General features: G+C 47.1%; 1 protein-coding gene across 1 annotated transcript in view; it reads left to right on the forward strand.

Moving 5' to 3' along the window:
* LOC117362955 (inositol polyphosphate-5-phosphatase A-like) overlaps positions 1 to 18,193 on the forward strand; it is a 101,179-nt gene that overhangs the window by 55,189 nt on the left and 27,797 nt on the right. Inside the window, exon 8 of the mRNA XM_033950045.1 lies at positions 13,109 to 13,228. Coding sequence (XP_033805936.1) covers positions 13,109 to 13,228 — 120 coding nt within the window. The remainder of the gene's footprint in view (positions 1 to 13,108; positions 13,229 to 18,193) is intronic.

Genomic DNA, 18,193 nt, shown 5'->3' on the forward strand with positions numbered 1-18,193 from the left:
CCCTCCTTGAGGGCCGCAATCCAGTCGGGTTTTCAGGATTTCCCCAATGAATATGCATGAGATCTATTTGCATGCACTACTTTCATTGTATGCTAATAGATCTCATGCATATTCATTGGGGAAATCCTGAAAACCTGAATGGATTGCGGCCCTCGAGGAGAGACTTTGACACCCCTGGTTTAAAGGAACACTAACTACAGCCAGATGAATATTGCCCCCTAAATGGTATAAAAGGTATAAATGCTCAGAAGCCATCTCCTCTAAACAGGAAACCAGAATAAAACCTCAGAAATGTGAGTTCTCGTGTCTCAAACTAGTTTGACCTTCATACCGCTCCTTGGGTTTATACTCATTAAGAAGTACTCATTTCTTAATGATGGCTATAGTGCCCCTGGGGCTTTATCTCTTATTGATTTCTTCCTTCTGGGAGTGCCGTGGCTATGCTCGGCTACCTGGCTGTGCTGTGTGTATTTTTAACTTGCTGTTTACCACATATTTCCCCAAAATGTTCAATAATTTCAGTGTGAAATCGGAGGCCCCTTACTGCCAATAGAAAGGTATCTCAGCCCAAGCCTCTTTTGTTTCCTCTCCTTTCCAGTTGAATGTTGGTATGAGTAATCAAGATTCCTCTAAGAATAGTCCAGAAATATAAAAGGGTGTGATCAAAACTGAGAAAATAGGAGTTTGAGAGTAGCTGACACTTGTGTACAATCAGAAAGCTTCAGATGGAAGAACAGTCCAAGATTGATCCATCCTGTTGAGGGGTCGTTTCCCCATGTCCTTAAGACCTAGATGCGCTAAAAGGATCGGTAATACCGTATTGGTCTGCACTGATCAATTTTTGGGGGCAATTCAGAAAGAGTTATTGATGCACTAAAAGTTTGCATGCAAATGATTCATGCGGATGTTTGCCATAATCCCTGACTCTCCGATCCGATGGATCACTGGGAGAGCGACTCTCACATATGTGCAGAGCTGGCAGCTGAGAGGCAGGAGAAAGCCTCCTGCTGTTCGGGGCAGGAAACTTTTTTTGTTTGTTTGTTTCTTTTTTTTTAATAGGGACATATGATGTGTGAGTTACACATGTACAATATCTACCCCATTAAAAAAAAGCCCCCCCTCCCGCCGATGCTCACTCCCTCCTGCCACCAAGGCCCATCCCCACATCAGGCACCTCCCCAAATGTCTCCTACCCTTCCCTACCCCCTAAATAAAGGCAGGAGGGATACCCACTGAAGGCCCACTCCCACGCTAGGTGCCCCCAAAACATTACTTACCCTCCCCCTTCCCCCCCAAAATGCAGAAGGGATTCCCACTCCCTCCTGCCACCGGAGGTCCCCTGAAACCTCACCCCATCCTCTGAACCTCCCTGTACCTTTTTAGAGAAGTTGGAGTGGGAGGGAACCTCAGTCCATCCCGCTTGTAGGCCTGCCAGATCAAAATGGCGGCCTTTCCCTCCATGGTGCATCATGTGATACACAGGGAGGGGCTTAAGGCCCTGATTAACTCAGATGCCTAAGGCTCCTCCCCCTGTATCCTAGGTTACAAGGGGGAGGAGTCTGAGGCCCTGATTGGGGGGATAGGGGGAGGGTAGGGAATGTTGGGGGGGCGCTTGGCATGGGAGTGGGCCTTCAATGGCAGGAGGAAGTGGACATCCCTTCTGCCATTTTTTCTCTTGCGGGGGAGGTGGGATCTGCATGGCAGGAGAAAGAAGACATTCCTGCCGTTTTCACTGGTGTGGGGGGGGTTTGGTTCCCGGTGCTGGTTCGTCGGGGAGGGCCGTCATCGGTGGGGGTAAGTGCTTTTTTTTCTTTTTTTTTTCTAATGGGGCAGATATTGTGCATGTGTAATATGCACAGCATCAATGCCCATAAAAAAAAAGTTTAGACAGGTAAGCGACTGGTCTTGACCAGTCGCTTTTTTTTTTTGATGCATCGGGAAGCCATGTTAGAGCATCAGTCGCTCTACTAGTTTACATAGCATTTTAATATTAATAACCTTATTTCCATGGTCAGATTGGGGAATGAGCGATCATATTTCAACTTTTTCCAACCTTGATCACTCAGAATGAGGGATCCCTTCTTCATCCCAATCTCCATTCCTTGGCTGTTATAGCATGGTTTCTCTCTCTCAATGAGTAGAGGCGGTTATACTATCCGCTCCAGTATCAGCCATCATTGAAGCCTCCAGAAAACTGTCCATGTAGCGTTGCTACCGCTTCAAATGGACTCGTTTCACCCTGTGGTATAACTGACAATCACTACACCTGGACACATGGCCACTCCCATCAGTCCTCAACTATCTCCTACACTCTTTTCAGCTCTGACCTCAAAACCACTTCAGTTAGGGTTCATCTCAGTGCTATTAACGCTTTTCATAAACCTCTTGCATCCACTGATTTCTAGATTTATGAAAGGCCTTTTTCATTCAAAACCATCAATCAAAGATTCTCCAGTTGCTTGGGAGCATAGAGCAAGGAAGTGGAGGCAGGAGGGAGTGGGCATTTCTCCTGCCTGGGAGGGGGGGTGTCAGGGGGGTTACTTGGCAGTGTGAGAGAATGGGTATCCTTCCCTCTGCTGGGGGTGTGTGTCGGATGGGGGATTGCTTGGTGGCAGGAGGGAGTGGGCATCTCTCCCGATGGGGGGAGGGGTGTTGGGGGGGGGGTTATGCTTAACGGCGGGAGGGAGTGGGCATCCTTCCTACTACCAGTGGGCGAGGGTTTCTTGACGGCAGCACTGACCAAAAAGTAAGGCTAAGACAGCTCAGACCTGCTGGAAAATGTTGCTCACAAATGTAGGACAGCGAGGTTAGGGAATCACTCGGCGATAATAGAGAATCGCCCAGAGTGATCGTTTAAATATCAATGACCTCATTGTAATACATTTGTATGGCAGTGTTGAAGACTTCTAGGAAGCTTGGGAAAAGACCACGGTAAGCCATTTTGATAATCTGCTGCTAACATACATAAACACTAAACCGACTGAAACTGGTTTAGTGACCATGTTAAAGTTTTGAGAATTTCCCCTAAATGACTTGCCCAGAGTCACAAGGGGCTGCAGTGGGAATCAAACGCAGTTTTCCCAGATTCTCGGGCCACTGCACTAATCATTAGACTACTCCACCACTCCCTTGCTAATGTAGTGCCCATGCTGCACCCCTGTGTAAGCCCCCCTTGCCAATATGTGTTATGCGAGTTAAGCAGGTACAGTATTTGCAGAATCGCACTTAGGTGTCCTACTGGCACTTTTGTGGATGCATGTACTTATCTGTGTAAGTTCTAGTATTCGAAATATTTGTATGCACAAGGAGGATGTAGATGCAGGCACCTATGTTATAGAATAACCCTTAATGTGTATAGAGTATAGAGCATGTAACTACTCTGACATGTGTGAAATGAGCCTATGCAAGTCAGTACATTGGTACAGATACACAATGTATCTATGTATACGTAAGAATCATTCAGGGTTTTGGACACATTTTCTGTGAGACTAGTAGCACTTGTCTTCCTGCTCTTGGGCACCCTCCACCCGTCTCCCTGGAGTAAAAGGGAGTATATAGGGCCCAAGTAAACAGCAAGCTGGTATTCAGATAACATTAATTCTTCAATTCTGACACCTGAATAGGCCTTTGCTCACCTTTACAAGATAAATGGTATTTGTTTACGAGCTGATATGGTCTAAAGTAAAGCATTAATGAGTGACTTTTGTACAACTGCCTTACTCTGGTTGCTTAGGATTGAACACTGAGGGCAAAGTAAGTTAATTTTCATTGGAAAAATTATTCCTCTCCTTCACTTCATGGAGCACTACATATCCACAGCCTGGACTCCTCCACTACTCCTTCATGCAACCCCACCTCTACACATAGCTTGTGCTCCTTCACCACTCCCTATGTCTCTCTCCATAGCCTGTGTTCTTCTACCTTTGCTTATAACCTGCAATCATAACCCCAAGCCAGTCCATGTGCCGGCATTTCTCCCTCTCCCCCTTTATTCCTCCACCCACGATCCGTTCTTCTATCCTTCTCTCTATTGCTGCCAGTAACAATACCAAAGGTTGCTTCAGGGCTTCGGGATCTTCCTTGTGATGCACCCCACCTATGCAGAAACAGGAAATGGCCTCAGGGGGCATGTTACAGGGAAGGCCCTGAAGCAACCTTGTTTTAATTTCTGCGGCATTGTTACCCGCAGTGATGGAGAGAATGTTAGAAGAATGGACTGTGGGAGGAGAAATAAAGGATAGACAAGTCACTGGGGTGGGGGTTGTAAGATGTGCTGCTTGACAGGGGAGGGGAAGAAGAAGGGCCAGAATGGGGAAGGTACTGCTGGATCCAGGGAGGGAGGTGAAAGGGATGGAAAGGAAGAGGTGCTGTTGGACATGGGAAGGAGGGAGAAGGGGCAAATAGGAAGAGGTGTTGTTGCACCTGGAGAGAAGAGGAAGGGACAGACAGGAAGAGGTGTTGCTGGACCCAATAAGGGAAAATAGTTTGGGGCAAACAGGGAGAGGTGCTTCTAGGTCCAGTGGAAGGAGGAGGAGAAGGAAGAAGGGATGGACAGGGAAAGATGCTGGACCCAGGGTGATAATAATGGAGATGGAGAGAAGCTGGACCAGCAGGGTAGAAGGGGAAGGGGTGAGAGAGAGACTGGACTAAGGGAAGAGAGGGGGAGAGACACTGCTGGGCTATGAGGGGGGGAGGGGGCTGCAGGAAGAGATACTGATTCCAGGGTGGGGGATGTATGATAGAAAGAGGAGAGTGATAAGGAAGACAGAAAAGAGATGTTTGGCATGGAGAGAACAAAGAGGGGCAGTGCTGGATTCAGAATTTATTAATTTGGAATATGTCAGTTGTGGTAGGTGTGCATTTCTGATATCATGTATTATCCCAGGACAAGCAGGCAATATATTCTGAACAGGTGGGCAACGTCACTGACGGAGCCCCACAGCGGACAGCCTCGCAAGCAGACTTGCTTGAAGATCTTTATAAGAGCTTACAAATGCTGCACTGCGCATGCGCGAGTGCCTTCCCGCCCGAGTGAGGGCACGCGTCTCCTATGAGGTACCTCAATTCAACGTTTTCTGCGGAGCCGAGAAGTCCTCTTTGCTTCAGCTCTGCAGCTACTTCGTTGCCTTCTCGCACCGCGGCTTTGTTATTTTTCTTAGTCGCTGTGCCAGCGTGTTTTTTCTCTTGTTTCAAAAAGAAAAAAAAAAAAATTTTATTGGGTCTTTTGGGCCAGTGGCCTGTCGGCCTCGGCCTGGCTGCTGAACCTCGTTCTTTCGTCAGACTTTCTTTTTTTCTATGTCCTGGCCTCTTACCAGTTTCAAAAAGTGTAGCCAGTGCGGCAAGGTAATTTCACTCACCGACCCTCATCATTGGTGTATCTCTTGTCTGGGTCCCGAACATTGCCCCGACTCTTGTTCGTGCTGTGTTACACTTCAGCCTCGAGCCCTTCGTAGACGCCGTGCTAAAATTCTTCAACTCTTTGGCACGATGGAACAGTCTACTGAAAGGGTCTCGACCTCTGCTTCCGGGTCGGCCTCGACTTCCAAGACCTCAGCCCCGACACCCGTGACTGCCTCGACCAAGGCCTTGACCTCGACACCTTCGGTATCGAAGGCCTCGCCTGCAGTTCCTGCAAAGTCTTCTTCTGTGGGTAAGTCTCCTGTTTCTCCTTCAGGTACCCTTCCTAAGAATCCTCCAGAGTCTCAGGAGTTCCAGGCCGTGCCTATGGTCCTGCCAGCCTCTTCGAGACCTCCAGCTAAGCGTGCCTCCAAACATAGGGAATACTCATCTTCGAGGTCGCCCTCTTTGGAGCGCACTGCTGCACCTTCAAGACCTGATCCCTTTGTCTCGGTGCCCATGTTCAAGGACATGTTGAAAGTCATCCTGACCACTCAGATTTCTTTGGTCATAGCTCAGCTCCTCCCGGCCTCGACCCTGCTTCCTACGAGCCAGCTTGAGCATCAGCTTGAACCTCTTGTTGAAGCACCTCGAGGCAAGCCTCGGAAGTCTCATCGCTTATCATCCAGTGACTCTTCCCCTCCTGGGACACAGTCTCCTCCACCTCGATCGAGGCATCGCTCGAGGCATTCAAGGCATCTTGCTTCCAAGCGCAGTGAAGAGTCTTTTCTCCAGCAGAAGTCCTCTCCTCCGGATACTGAGTCTTCTATGCCTTGTCTATCAAAGGCTGTCAAGACTTCTTCAAAATCTAAACATAAGTCTCGCAAAGCTTTTACACCGGCTGCTTCTCCTCAAAGTCCATCGAGGTCGAAGACTCCTCCATCGAAACTGCCTCCAAGGGAGCCTTCTCCCCCTGTCTTGACCCATTCTGTGCCTCGGACCCCGGGGATTTCACCATCGAGGCTTCTTAAGCGCAAGCACTCTCTGACTCCTCCTGTCACAGGTAGTGGAGATTCTTCAGTCACTGTGTGCCTGGATTTTGAGCCTCCTCAATATTCCAGAGAGGCTTCTCCTTCATATTCGGTGGCTCCTAAGTCTCGCTCTCCTCCTGAGGATCCTTCTACATTGAAGTCTGCCTCATTTGCAAGATTTGTTTTTGACATGGGGAAAGCTCTTCAGCTGGATCTCCACTCTGATTCCAAGTACATTCCTGAATACTTGGCTGATATGGAGTTACCTCATCCACCCAAGGAGACCTTGAGGCTTCCTATGACTCCTGTCTTAAAGCAAACTTTCTTCAGGAATATGGAAACTCCTTATTCCATTACAGCCATTCCATCTAATCTGGAATCCAGATATCGCACTGTACCTTGTAAGGGATTTGAGAAATCTCAATTGTCTCACCAGTCCTTGGTTGTGGAATCTTCATTAAAGAAAGCTCAACCTTCTAAGCTTTGCGCTATGGTCCCTCCAGGCAGGGAGGGCCGTACCATGGACAAGTTTGGCCGTAGGCTCTATCAGAATTCCATGATGGGTAACAGAATTCTCAATTACAACTACACTTTCATTGCTTATTTTAACTATTTCCTCAAATTGATGCCTAAGTTCTACCCGGCTCTTGAGGAACAAAGTCTTCCGGAATTTAAACAGATCATCAGAACTCTGTCTCAACTTCGACTCTTCATGCTGCAAGCCACATATGATGCTTTTGAGCTTTCTTCTAGAGTTTCTGCTTTTACAGTAGCCATGCTTCGCCTTGCTTGGCTTCGAATTGTTGATATGGATCCCAATTTGCAGGACCGTCTAGCGAACTTGTCTTGCCAGGGAAATGAACTTTTTGATGATTCCATTGAAGCTGCTACAAAGCACCTCTCTGAACATGAACGTTCTTTTGCTTGATTCGGCCAAAGCCTAAGACTCCTCCTGCTCGCCATACAAGCAACCACCACATCGTTATCCTCAAAAAACGATGCCAGCTTTCTCCAGGCCTCTGCCTAGATGACTGCCACAGCAACAATGACAGCAGAAAGCCCAGACTCTTGCTGCGGCTAAACCAGCTCAGTCTTTTTGACATTCCCAGTCTGAGCATACCAACCTCCCTCCGTCAGACTTCTCGTCTACCAATAGGAGGTCATCTTCACCATTTTTATCACCAGTGGGAGATGATCACCTCAGATCTCTGAGTTCTCACCAATCTTCGGGAGGGATACTCACTTCACTTTCTTCAGGTGCCTCCAGATCGCCCTCCAAGAGAGTGTCCTTCCAATTCGTCACAACTTCCCCTTCTTCTTCAGGAAGCTCAGGCTCTTCTTTGCCTTTGAGCTGTCGAGGAGGTTCCCTCGAACCAACAGGACATGGGCTTTTAGTCCCGTTATTTTCTAGTCCCAAAGAAGACGGGGATTTGCGACCCATTCTGGACCTCAGAGCTCTCAACAAGTTTCTAGTCAAAGAGAAGTTTTGGATGCTTTCTTTACCAACTTTATATTTCCTGATGAATCAGGAAGATTGGCTATGGTCTCTGGATCTCAAAGAGGCTTATACTCATATCTCGATACATCCAGCCTCTCACAAATATTTACGATTCCAGGTGGGGAATCTTCATCTGCAATACAGAGTTCTTCCTTTCGGACTCGCCTCATCCCCCAGAATCTTCACGAAGTGTCTGGTGGTGGTGGCTGCAGCCCTCCGTACCCAGGGTCTTCAAGTTTTTCCATACCGGGACGACTGGCTCATCAAAGCCCCCTCTCAACACGGGGTTATTGCAGCGACCTGACAGATTATTACGTTCCTCCAATGTCTGGGGTTCGAAGTCAACTTTCCAAAATCCCAGTTGCAACCCTCACAGTCTCTTCAGTTCAGACTCAGAGCGTTCCTGCCTCCACCATGCCAAGATGCTCTTATTTGCCTTTGCCATCAGGTGTCTTATCTCCAATCGGTTTCAGCGAGACAAATGATGATTCTACTCGGTCACATGGCCTCTACAGTTCATGTGACTCGTTTTGCCAGACTTCACCTTCGCATACCTCAGTGGACCCTGGCATCTCAGTGGCAACAAACTACCGACCCACTTTCTCAACAAATCACAGTAACTCCTTTGTTGAGGCAGTCTTTCCAGAGGTTTGCTATTCCATGCTCCCCCTCATCAGAAGGTTCTCACAACAGACTCGTCAACCTATGCATGGGGAGCCCATCTGGACAGTCTCTGTACTCAAGGCCATTGGTCTCTTGCAGACCGTTTTTGTCACATCAGTCTATTGGAACTTAGAGCGATTTTCAATGCTCTCAAAGCTTTTCAACACCTTCACGACAACGTAGTCCTTGTCCAGACGGACAACCAGGTCGCCATGTACTATGTCAACAAACAGGGAGATATGGGATCTCACTCCCTTTGTCAAGAAGCTCTGATGCTCTGGGATTGGGCAATCCATCACAACATCTTTCTCAGAGCTGTATACATTCAAGGTCAGCACAACTGTCTGGTGGACAAATTGAGTCGTCTTCTGAAACCTCACAAATGGACACTCAATTCCTCGCCTCTACATCAAGTATTTGCTCAATGGGGGACCCCTCAGATAGACCTTTTTGTGTCCCCCCTCAACAACAAACTACCTCAGTTCTGCTCCCGGATATACTCTCCCCAGCGTCTCGAGGCAGATGCTTTCTTTCTGGTCTGGACGGGTCAGTTTCTCTATGCCTTCCCTCTGATTCTCAAGACTCTTGTCAAACTCAAGACAGAACATGCCACCATGATTCTGATAGCTCCTCGGTGGCCCAGACAACCGTGGTACTCCCTTCTACTTCAGCTCAGCACCAGGAAGCCTCTGCTTCTACCAGTTTTTCCCTCTCTGCTTACTCAGAGTCGAGGGTCCTTGCTTCATCCCAATCTGCAGTCTCTACACTTAACAGCTTGGTACCTTTCAACCTAACTGACTCCCTACAGTTTTCTCAATCTGTACAGGACATTTTGGTAGCTTCCAGAAAGCCATCCACTAGGCAGTGTTACGGTCAAAAATGGACTAGATTTTCTGCTTGGTGTTCTACCTGGAGCCAATGTCTACCTCCTTGGCTTCTGTTTTGGATTATTTACTTCATTTATCACAGTCTGGACTCCAGTCTATCCGGGTCCATCTCAGTGCGATTGCTGCTTTTCATTAGCCTCTTGATGAGAAACCTCTGCACACCCTGTGGTTTCCCGCTTCATGAAAGGACTTTTTAATGTTCATCCACCGCTCAAACCACCTCCAGTGGTCTGGGATCTCAATGTTATCCTGGCTCAATTGATGAAGCCTCCATTTGAACCAATTGACAAGGCTCATCTCAAGTATCTTACTTGGAAAGTGGTGTTCCTGATTGTCCTCACCTCTGCTCGAAGAGTCAGTGAGTTGCAAGCCTTGGTTGCGGATCCACCTTTCACAGTTTTCCACCATGACAAAGTGGTCCTCCGTACTCATCCAAAATTCTTGCCTAAGGTTGTTTCAGAATTTCACATCAATCAATCTATTGTTCTTCCAGTATTTTTTCCAAAGCCTCATTCTTACCCTGGAGAAGTGGCACTCCATACTTTGGACTGTAAGCATGCCTTGGCTTTCTACTTGCAACGCACTCAACCTCACAGAACAGCTCCACAACTTTTCATCTCCTTCGATCCAAATAAGTTGGGGCAACCTGTCTCGAAGCGAACCATATCCAACTGGATGGCTGCTTGCATCTCTTTCTGCTATGCTCAGGCTGGTCTCCCTCTGCAGGGTTGAGTCATGGACCACAGAGTTAGAGCAATGGCGGTGTCTGTAGCTTTCCTCAGATCAACTCCTATTGAGGAAATCTGCAAGGCTGCCACTTGGTCCTCGGTTCAAACTTTCACCTCTCATTACTGTCTGGATACTTTCTCCAGAAGGCATGACCATTTTGGCCAGTCTGTTTTGCAAAATCTCTTTTCTTGAATTGCCAACTCTCCCTCCATCCCACCTGTTGAGAATATGCTGCCTGCTTGTCCTGGGATAAAGCACAGTTACTTACCTTAACAGTTGTTATCCAGGGACAGCAGGCAGATATTCTCATGACCCACCCTCCTCCCCTGGTTGGCTTCTTACTTCATAGGAGACGCGCGCCCTCACTCGGGCGGGAAGGTACTCGCGCAAGCGCAGTGCATCACTCTTAAGCTCTTATAAAGATCTTCAAGCAAGTCTGCTTGCGAGGCTGTCCGCTGCGGGGCTCCGTCAGTGACGTCACCAACCTGTTGAGAATATCTGCCTGCTGTCCCTGGATAACAACTGTTACGGTAAGTAACTGTGCTTTTCAGTTTCTGTAGTATTGTACATGCAGAGTCTGATTTGAAGTTTTCATTTCAGTTTTTGCCTTTTTATCTGTATTAGAGATCAGGGCCCCTTGTCTGTGTTTCTGTGTGTGACCAAGATGCGATATTTTGCTAGCATATACAGTAAACTCCTGCGAATTCACGATTCGCAAATCATGGACTCAGTAATTCGTGGTATTTTCCGACTGCCTCTTCCTGATACTAAAGTCAAGGTTACACCAATCAAGAGCTGCTTTAACACACTATCTGGCGTGTCAAAGCAGCTTCTGATTGGTGTAACCATGACTTTAGTACTAGGAAGAAGCGGTCAGAAAATACCGCAAATGATTTTCAGCACCCATCGGCGCTCCAGCTGCCCTCTCCTGCCTTTCCTGCCTTTTATGAACTCCTAAACCGCATTTGCGTTGTTTTTTTTTAAATTTGCGGGTGTTCTGGAATGGAAGCCCTGCGAATTTCGGGGAGTACTATACACTGGTTTCAGTATAAGACCACTGGTTTCAGTATAAGATCTATTTGTTTTGTTTTCTAAGTCTGCTGTGTTCAAAAGAAACTCCCACCATTCCTTCACTAATGACATAAATATTCATCCTAAAAAAGCAAGTTGTAGTTATGCCCCAACTCCCTCACCTCTTTCCCCTCTCTGTGATTAATCTCCAGCTGACACAGGAGTGGTACTACGAACTGCCACTTCTTTCATGCAAGCCTCTGGGTTCTGCCTTTCTCCTGTAAGAGTCAAATAATCAAAAATTTGAACTACACTGGCAATTGGGAGGTGAGAGAGAGAAAGAGAGAGGCAGACAGGCTGAGGGCAGATGAAAAGTGAGAGAAAGAAAGATGTAGATTGACTGTAGGCATAGTCGTCATCTGTGAACCTTTTTAAAGCCTACATTAGTTCAATTGCCTAACAGACCTATATACTATATCTACTGAAGTTTGCGCTGTTTAATTTTTTTGCCATGTTATTTGACATATGATACCTTATATTAAATTTAGATATTAAATATATAATAAAACATTAGCGGCGCATGCACTTTTAAAAAAGCGTGATCCCTGCCGCTGTGGTGTGTGATCCGTGGCTGTGTTCCATTTTAGAACCCGGCCAGGGATCACTCTGGTCACTCCCTTCCTCCCGCCCTCACTCACCAACCCGAAGCAAGCTCAACCCGCCCTCGCTCACCACTGCTGCCGCTGCCGCTAATTCTCCTGTTCGGGACAGCCTGCGATCGTGGCCGGCTTTGGGCCTTGGGCCGCTTTCCGGCCTCGGTGGCACATTCCCTCTGAAGCACGGGATCGTGTCGGGAGGGAGCGGCCTGCGAGGGTTGGGAGCGGCCTGCGAGGTTCGCTGGGGCCGGCCACCACAATCGCGGCCTGCTTTGAAGAGGAGCAGGCCAGAAGACGCCGGGATGGAGGGAGGGTAAGCAGGGGGGATCAATACAGGGGGCCAGAGGGAGAGGGAAAGAGGGCTGCTTTGGGGGGGTGCTGAGGGGAGACAGAAGGGGCCATGGAGAGACAGGGAGAGGAAAAGTGGCCTTCTTTGGGGGAGGGGTGTGCTGGGGGAGACAGAAGGGGCCATGGAGAGACAGGGAGAGGAAAAGGAGGCTGCTTTGGGGGAGGGGTGTGCTGGGGGGAGACAGAAGGGGCCATGGAGAGACAGGGAGAGGGAAAGGGGGCTGCTTTGGGGGGAGGGGTGTGCTTAGGGCAAACAGCTTTGCTCTGGGGGGAAGACAGAAGAGGGCCATGGAGAGACAGTTAGGGAGAGGGAAAGGGGGCTGCTTTGGGGGGGAGGGGTGTGCTGGGGGCAGACATCTTTGCTCGGGTTGGGGGGGAAACAGAAGGACACAGACAGCGGCCAAGGAGAGAGAGATAAAGAAACACAGACAGACAGACACATCTATTCTAGCACCCGTTAATGTAACGGGCTTAAAGACTAGTAAATATATATTACCTGCAACTATTTTGATGACCTTTCTTTCTAATGTTGTCTCAGGTCTGGCCCCACCCATATTAGCCTCCCTAAACAGTGGAGCCACCAACCACCATTGCCTACAATCCACCACCATTCCATATTCTTCCTTCCTCCAGCCCACACTTCTCCATTCCTTAAATCTCATCCCCTTCCCCAATACTTCACATTCCTCCACAGCCTGTGGAGGAACATTTACTAATAGGGGACGTGTACTGCTCTTTATAGGTTATTTTTAATCAAGGTGATAAGACCTTTCTAGGATGGCTTTTGAAAGGTGTCATTGCCAAATATATTTCTCTATCTAAACTGGTTAGTAAAACAACATGGTAATTAATGACTGTTAAGTCTGTTGTATGAATATATACAGTCCATTTATATTTTGTTTCTACCACATCTCTATTTCTTTGTCCCTTTGAATTATTTTTGAACAGTGCCTTTGACCTTGTGAACATTCACCTTTTCCATGATGCCTCAAACCTGGTAGCCTGCGATTCCAGCCCTTCTGTATATGCAGAAAACCGGAGAAAAGCACTGAATTATGTTCTGGAAAGGTGAGAGTGCCTTAGGGAACATTCTAGTAACACAGGACTAGAAGAAGGACATTCCTGTAGGCTCTGCAGCAGTGAAAGAGCTTCTTGGAACAAGCTCAGTGGCCCAGAAGTAGAACCAAGGACATTGCCTGCAGGTTCTGTGAGTGCATGGAATACAGTTAAATCTTACTTTTTATCTAAGTCCAAGACATCAGAAATTTTGCACATGTAAGATGGTTGTGTGGTACTGTAATTACATTTCCTTAGAATCTATACCAGAACAGTCCAGAACTGTAAATTAGCAGATAGTGTGAGAGAAATAAAATAGTTATTTGTGATTCACCCCTAAAGGGCACTATGCAGCCTTAGAATGTTCAGTATTTCTCTGTCTCCAGCGGATGATTGCAGATACACTGTTCAGCTTTTGATCTGTTTACTGAGACAGTCATCAAATGATTTCACCCAGGTAAAATTGGCAGCTGAAAATTGTTCTCCCCTTTCCAATGTGTAATTTTACCCATACCATACCTGAGAGCAGCTTACCAGCAATGCTTGAGGATTTCATTTTTAATTCCCTGCTCATTTTAGAGTACTGACGTGTGGACGCTAACCAGCGCTCAAATATTGAAAGGAAAATTCTGCATGGAATTTCCCGTTGCATATTCACTGTGGAAGAACAATGCCAAGTTCATTTGACTCTAGTTCTCTTCTTTGAGGAAGAACAAACAACTTGTTGGGCAGATGTACCTTCTGTCCTTCTATGATTCAGATTCAGTTTATGCAGGAGGTACATGGCACTGAGTTAGATAGAAAACTGGCCAATGTACGTGCCAGTTTTCTGCTAATGTTGTTCACTCCCAGGTTGCTTCGTTCTCATACTACTATTTAATACTTCTATAGCGCTGAAGGGCGTATTCAGCACTGTATATTTTGACATTAAATAGACAATCCCTGCTCAGAAGAGCTTACAATTTAACTTGGACAGACAGACATGACATAAAGGATTGGGGATTCAGAACCCAAGGAAGAGAGTTAGTGAGGAGTTGAAAACACTTTCAAAGAGGTGAGCTTTTAACTAGGACTTGAACACTGCCAGAGAAGGAGCCTGCTGTAGGGATTCAGGCAGTTTGTCCAAGGCACATGGTGCAGCAAACAGGACGGAATCTAGAGTTGGCAGAGGAAGAGAAGGGGAAAGATAGGAGAGACTTAACCAGTTGAGTGGAACTCACTGGGGGGGGGGGGGAACATAGGGGCAATCTGCGATCTCTGTCTCTCTTCCTTTCCCTCCTCTCCACCCCTCTAGGAGTCTATCTCTTCTTCTTGCTCCTTCCTCCTACCCCCTTCCACAGTCCTAACCTTAAACATGGCTGCACTGGAAGTGTCAGTTATAAGTGGGCCACTCAGGGGCCTTCCTCAGCTGTCTCCCACTCCCTCTGATTCCACTTCCTGTTTTCCTCTTAGCTTAGACCTGGCAGAGGAAAGGTACTTTAACAGTGAGAGGCAGCCTGTGGTAACACTGCCATTGTTGGTGGCCATGCTAATGCATGTTATTTTGAGCTCAGGACTTCAGGGAAATGAGTAAGAGGGAGAGAAGCTGGACCTGTAGGAGTGGGAGAAGAAGGAAAGGTCTAGATTGGACTGTGGAAGGGGGGGATGTATGAGAGAAAAGTGCTGGACACTGGGGGATGGAAGGAAAGGACAGACCCATTTGAGTGGAGAGAAGAATGGAAGGGAAGAGAGAGAAGGGGATTGGGGAAGAAGGAAAAGTTGGAGAGAAAGATACTGGGCCTTGGGGAATGGAGGGAAAAGAGAGATGCTGGACAAGGGAGAGAAGGCAAGAGAGAGATACTGGACCCTTGAAAAGGGGACAAATGCTGGACTGCAGGAGATGGAGGGAAGAGAAGGGGCTAGTTGCTTAGGGTGATGAAAGGGAAGAGAGAGATGCTGGATGAGGGGAAATGAGGGAATAGAAGTAGGAGAGATGACGTATGGAGGGAGGAAGAGAAGCTTTACGGGGGGGGGAAGGCAGGAGGGAGGGAAGAGAGGAGAGGGAGAGATGCTGATGTAGGGTATGGGGGAGGATGGGAAAGATACTGGACCATATTGAGTTAGGAGGAAAGAGAGTGAAGAGAAGCCATTAAAACAGGGATAGGGCAGAGCATAGGAACACAGAGAGAGGGAGATGCTGAAAATGGGGAAAGACAAGGAGACATAGAGGGCAGATGCTGAACAAAGGAGGAAAACGGATGATGGACATGGATAAATAAGAAGGGCCAGATTCTATAAACAATGCCTAACCATGCCGGTTGTCAAACTGCTAGATGTCCTTTATAGAATCATACCTAGTGGCGCCTAAGCGGACTTAGGTGTTCCAGAGGTAGGCGCTGGTATATATACCGGCGTCTATTTCAGATAACTGTCTTTTATTACACTTATTCTCCGCACCTAACCATGCCTACTTTTCAGGTAGGTGTCATTAGATGTCAGAGGATGCCTCGACTTAGGTGTTGATAGGTATCACGTAGAATTCTGCGTACATTTAATTGATTTTTTTTTTTAAGCTTTTATTGAAAAAATAAAGAAAAAATAGTCATACAGAACTAAACATATGAATTGATTTTTAAACATTTAAAAAAAATTAAAGATCAATGGTGTGGTCAATTACCATTTCAGTTACGTTTGTTAAATCAATTTGGGTTACACGTGGAATTTAGTTAGGCATCGCTAGGTGTCCACGATTAGGGTGCCTGACTTAGGCCCCATTTATAGAATCAGCCTGAAATGTCAAATGGATAGGAGATCTGGCAAAAGAATGAAGAAAAGATAGGAAAGCATAAACCAAAGACTGGGACCAATATGATTTGTTTTATTGGGATTTAGCTCACACCTTTTCAGTAGTACTGTAGCTCCAATCCAAATAAATAAAATGGATAAATAAAAATAGACAGAACACAGACAAATAAAATGACCAGACAACAGAGGTAGAAAAAGTAATTTTATTTTCTATGTTATGATTAGAATATAGTTTTTAGAATTTGCTAGTGCTTGTGTTAGAATAAAATACCTTATTTTTCGCTCCATAAGACGCACTTTTTCCACCTCCAAAAAGAGGGTGGAAATGTGTGTCTTATGAAGCGAAGATACAAATTTGTTAAGCCCACTGCTGCTGCTGCATCTTTTATACCCCCTGCTGCTGCATCTTTTTAACCCCCCACCCGCCACATATATTTACACACCCCCACGACTGCATATTTTTACCCCCCAGCTGCCGCAGCATATTTTTAAACCCCCCCACCACATCTTTAACACCCCCCGCCCACCCGCTGCCATACCTGGTGGGCCAGCATATTTCCTGGCCAGCGGTGCACAGGCCAGAAAAGGAGATTAGGAGCAAGCCCTCCGCGCTCCCGCCTGGGCCCATGCCGATCTCTGAATGGCTGCAGTCAGCGCTTGCGGGACTCGCGAGAACTGACTGCAGCCATTTGGAGATCAGTGCGGGCCCAACTGGGAGCGCGGAGGGCTTGTTCCTGATCTCTGCGCTTCTGGCCTGTGTGCCGCTGGCTGGGAATAAGAGACAGCCATCTAAGGAGGGAGGAATTTAAAAAGATACCTAGGGGGATGATTAAAGGTATGGGGGATGATTAAAACGGTACTGGGGGGTAAGTGGGGGGATGATTTAAGGTACTGGGGGGTACATGGAAGGTATAGGACCTGCCTGCCTGCTACTAGGCCTGCCCGACCTGTGCCCTGTCCTGGCCTACCACTAGACCACCAGAGGAGGGACATGGTGCAGAGCCTGGTAGAGAGAATTTGGTTCAGAATGGTTTTTTTCTTGTTTTCCTCCTCTAAATCTAGGGTGTGTCTTATGGTCAGGTGCGTCTTATGGAGCGAAAAATACGGTAAACATTAATAAATCATGCCAACTGTGCAGAATTCCTAAATTTTTTTAAGTGCAGAACAATAAGGGGCCCTTTTACTAAATAGCAGTAAGAAATGGCCTTTAGCATGCCTTTACATAGATCTTTCCTGCATGCTAAGGCCATTTTTTACTTCTGGTGTAAAATGGCTAAATTTCCTATATTTTGTACTGTATTAATGGCCTTGCATAAGTTTTGTCATCAGTGTGTGGCCATTAAAACAGATTAGTGCGTGAGCCCTTTCCACCATCCCTTATGTAGATGGTGAGGGCTCATGTGCTAAGCACATGCTAATCAGTTAGTGCACAGCAATGTAGCGCTGCCAACTGATTAGTGCAGAACACTCACACTCTCCACCCCTCCAGACATAGTAACATGATGGAAGATAAAGGCCAAATGGCCTATCCAGTCTGCCCCTCCCATAGCTTCTACTATCTCCTCCACTCTCTAAGAGATCCTATGTGCCTGTGCCATGTTTTCTTGAATTCAGACACAGTCTCAACCACCTCTACCGGCAGACTATTCCATGCATTTATAACCCTTTCTGTAATAAGTATTTCCTTAGATTACTCCTGAGCCTTTCACCTCTTAACTTCATCTTATGCCCTCTCATTCCAGGGCTTCCTTCCAAATGAAAGAGACTCAACTCGACTCATGTGCATTTACACCATGTCTCTATCTATTCTAGACTAGATTACACTTCTCCCTCCGTAATCACGGGGGTTAGGAGCAGAGCTGGCCCACAAATATTTAAAAAACAGCGAATAATATTTGGGCCAGTTCTGCCCCTAACCCTCGCTTCCCCCCGGCTATTTTAAGCCCCCCCCTTAAGCCTTACCTGGTAGTGTAGTGGGTTTTCGGGGCAGGAGCGATCTTCCCACACTCCTGCCCTGTGCAGATCGCTCATAGGAAATGGCTGCCTTGAGCTCCTGTCGTAGTCTCTGCAAGATCATCATTGTGTTACAGTGTGTGGCAGGGATGCAGGAGCAGGAGTTCTTCCTAACAGTGTGTTAAGGATGGTCCCCCACCATTGATGCCATTAGCCAGTCCTCCAGATAGGACTTCTGCT

Source organism: Geotrypetes seraphini, chromosome 6 (genome assembly GCF_902459505.1).
Source record: "Geotrypetes seraphini chromosome 6, aGeoSer1.1, whole genome shotgun sequence".
Taxonomy (NCBI): Eukaryota; Metazoa; Chordata; class Amphibia; order Gymnophiona; family Dermophiidae; genus Geotrypetes; species Geotrypetes seraphini.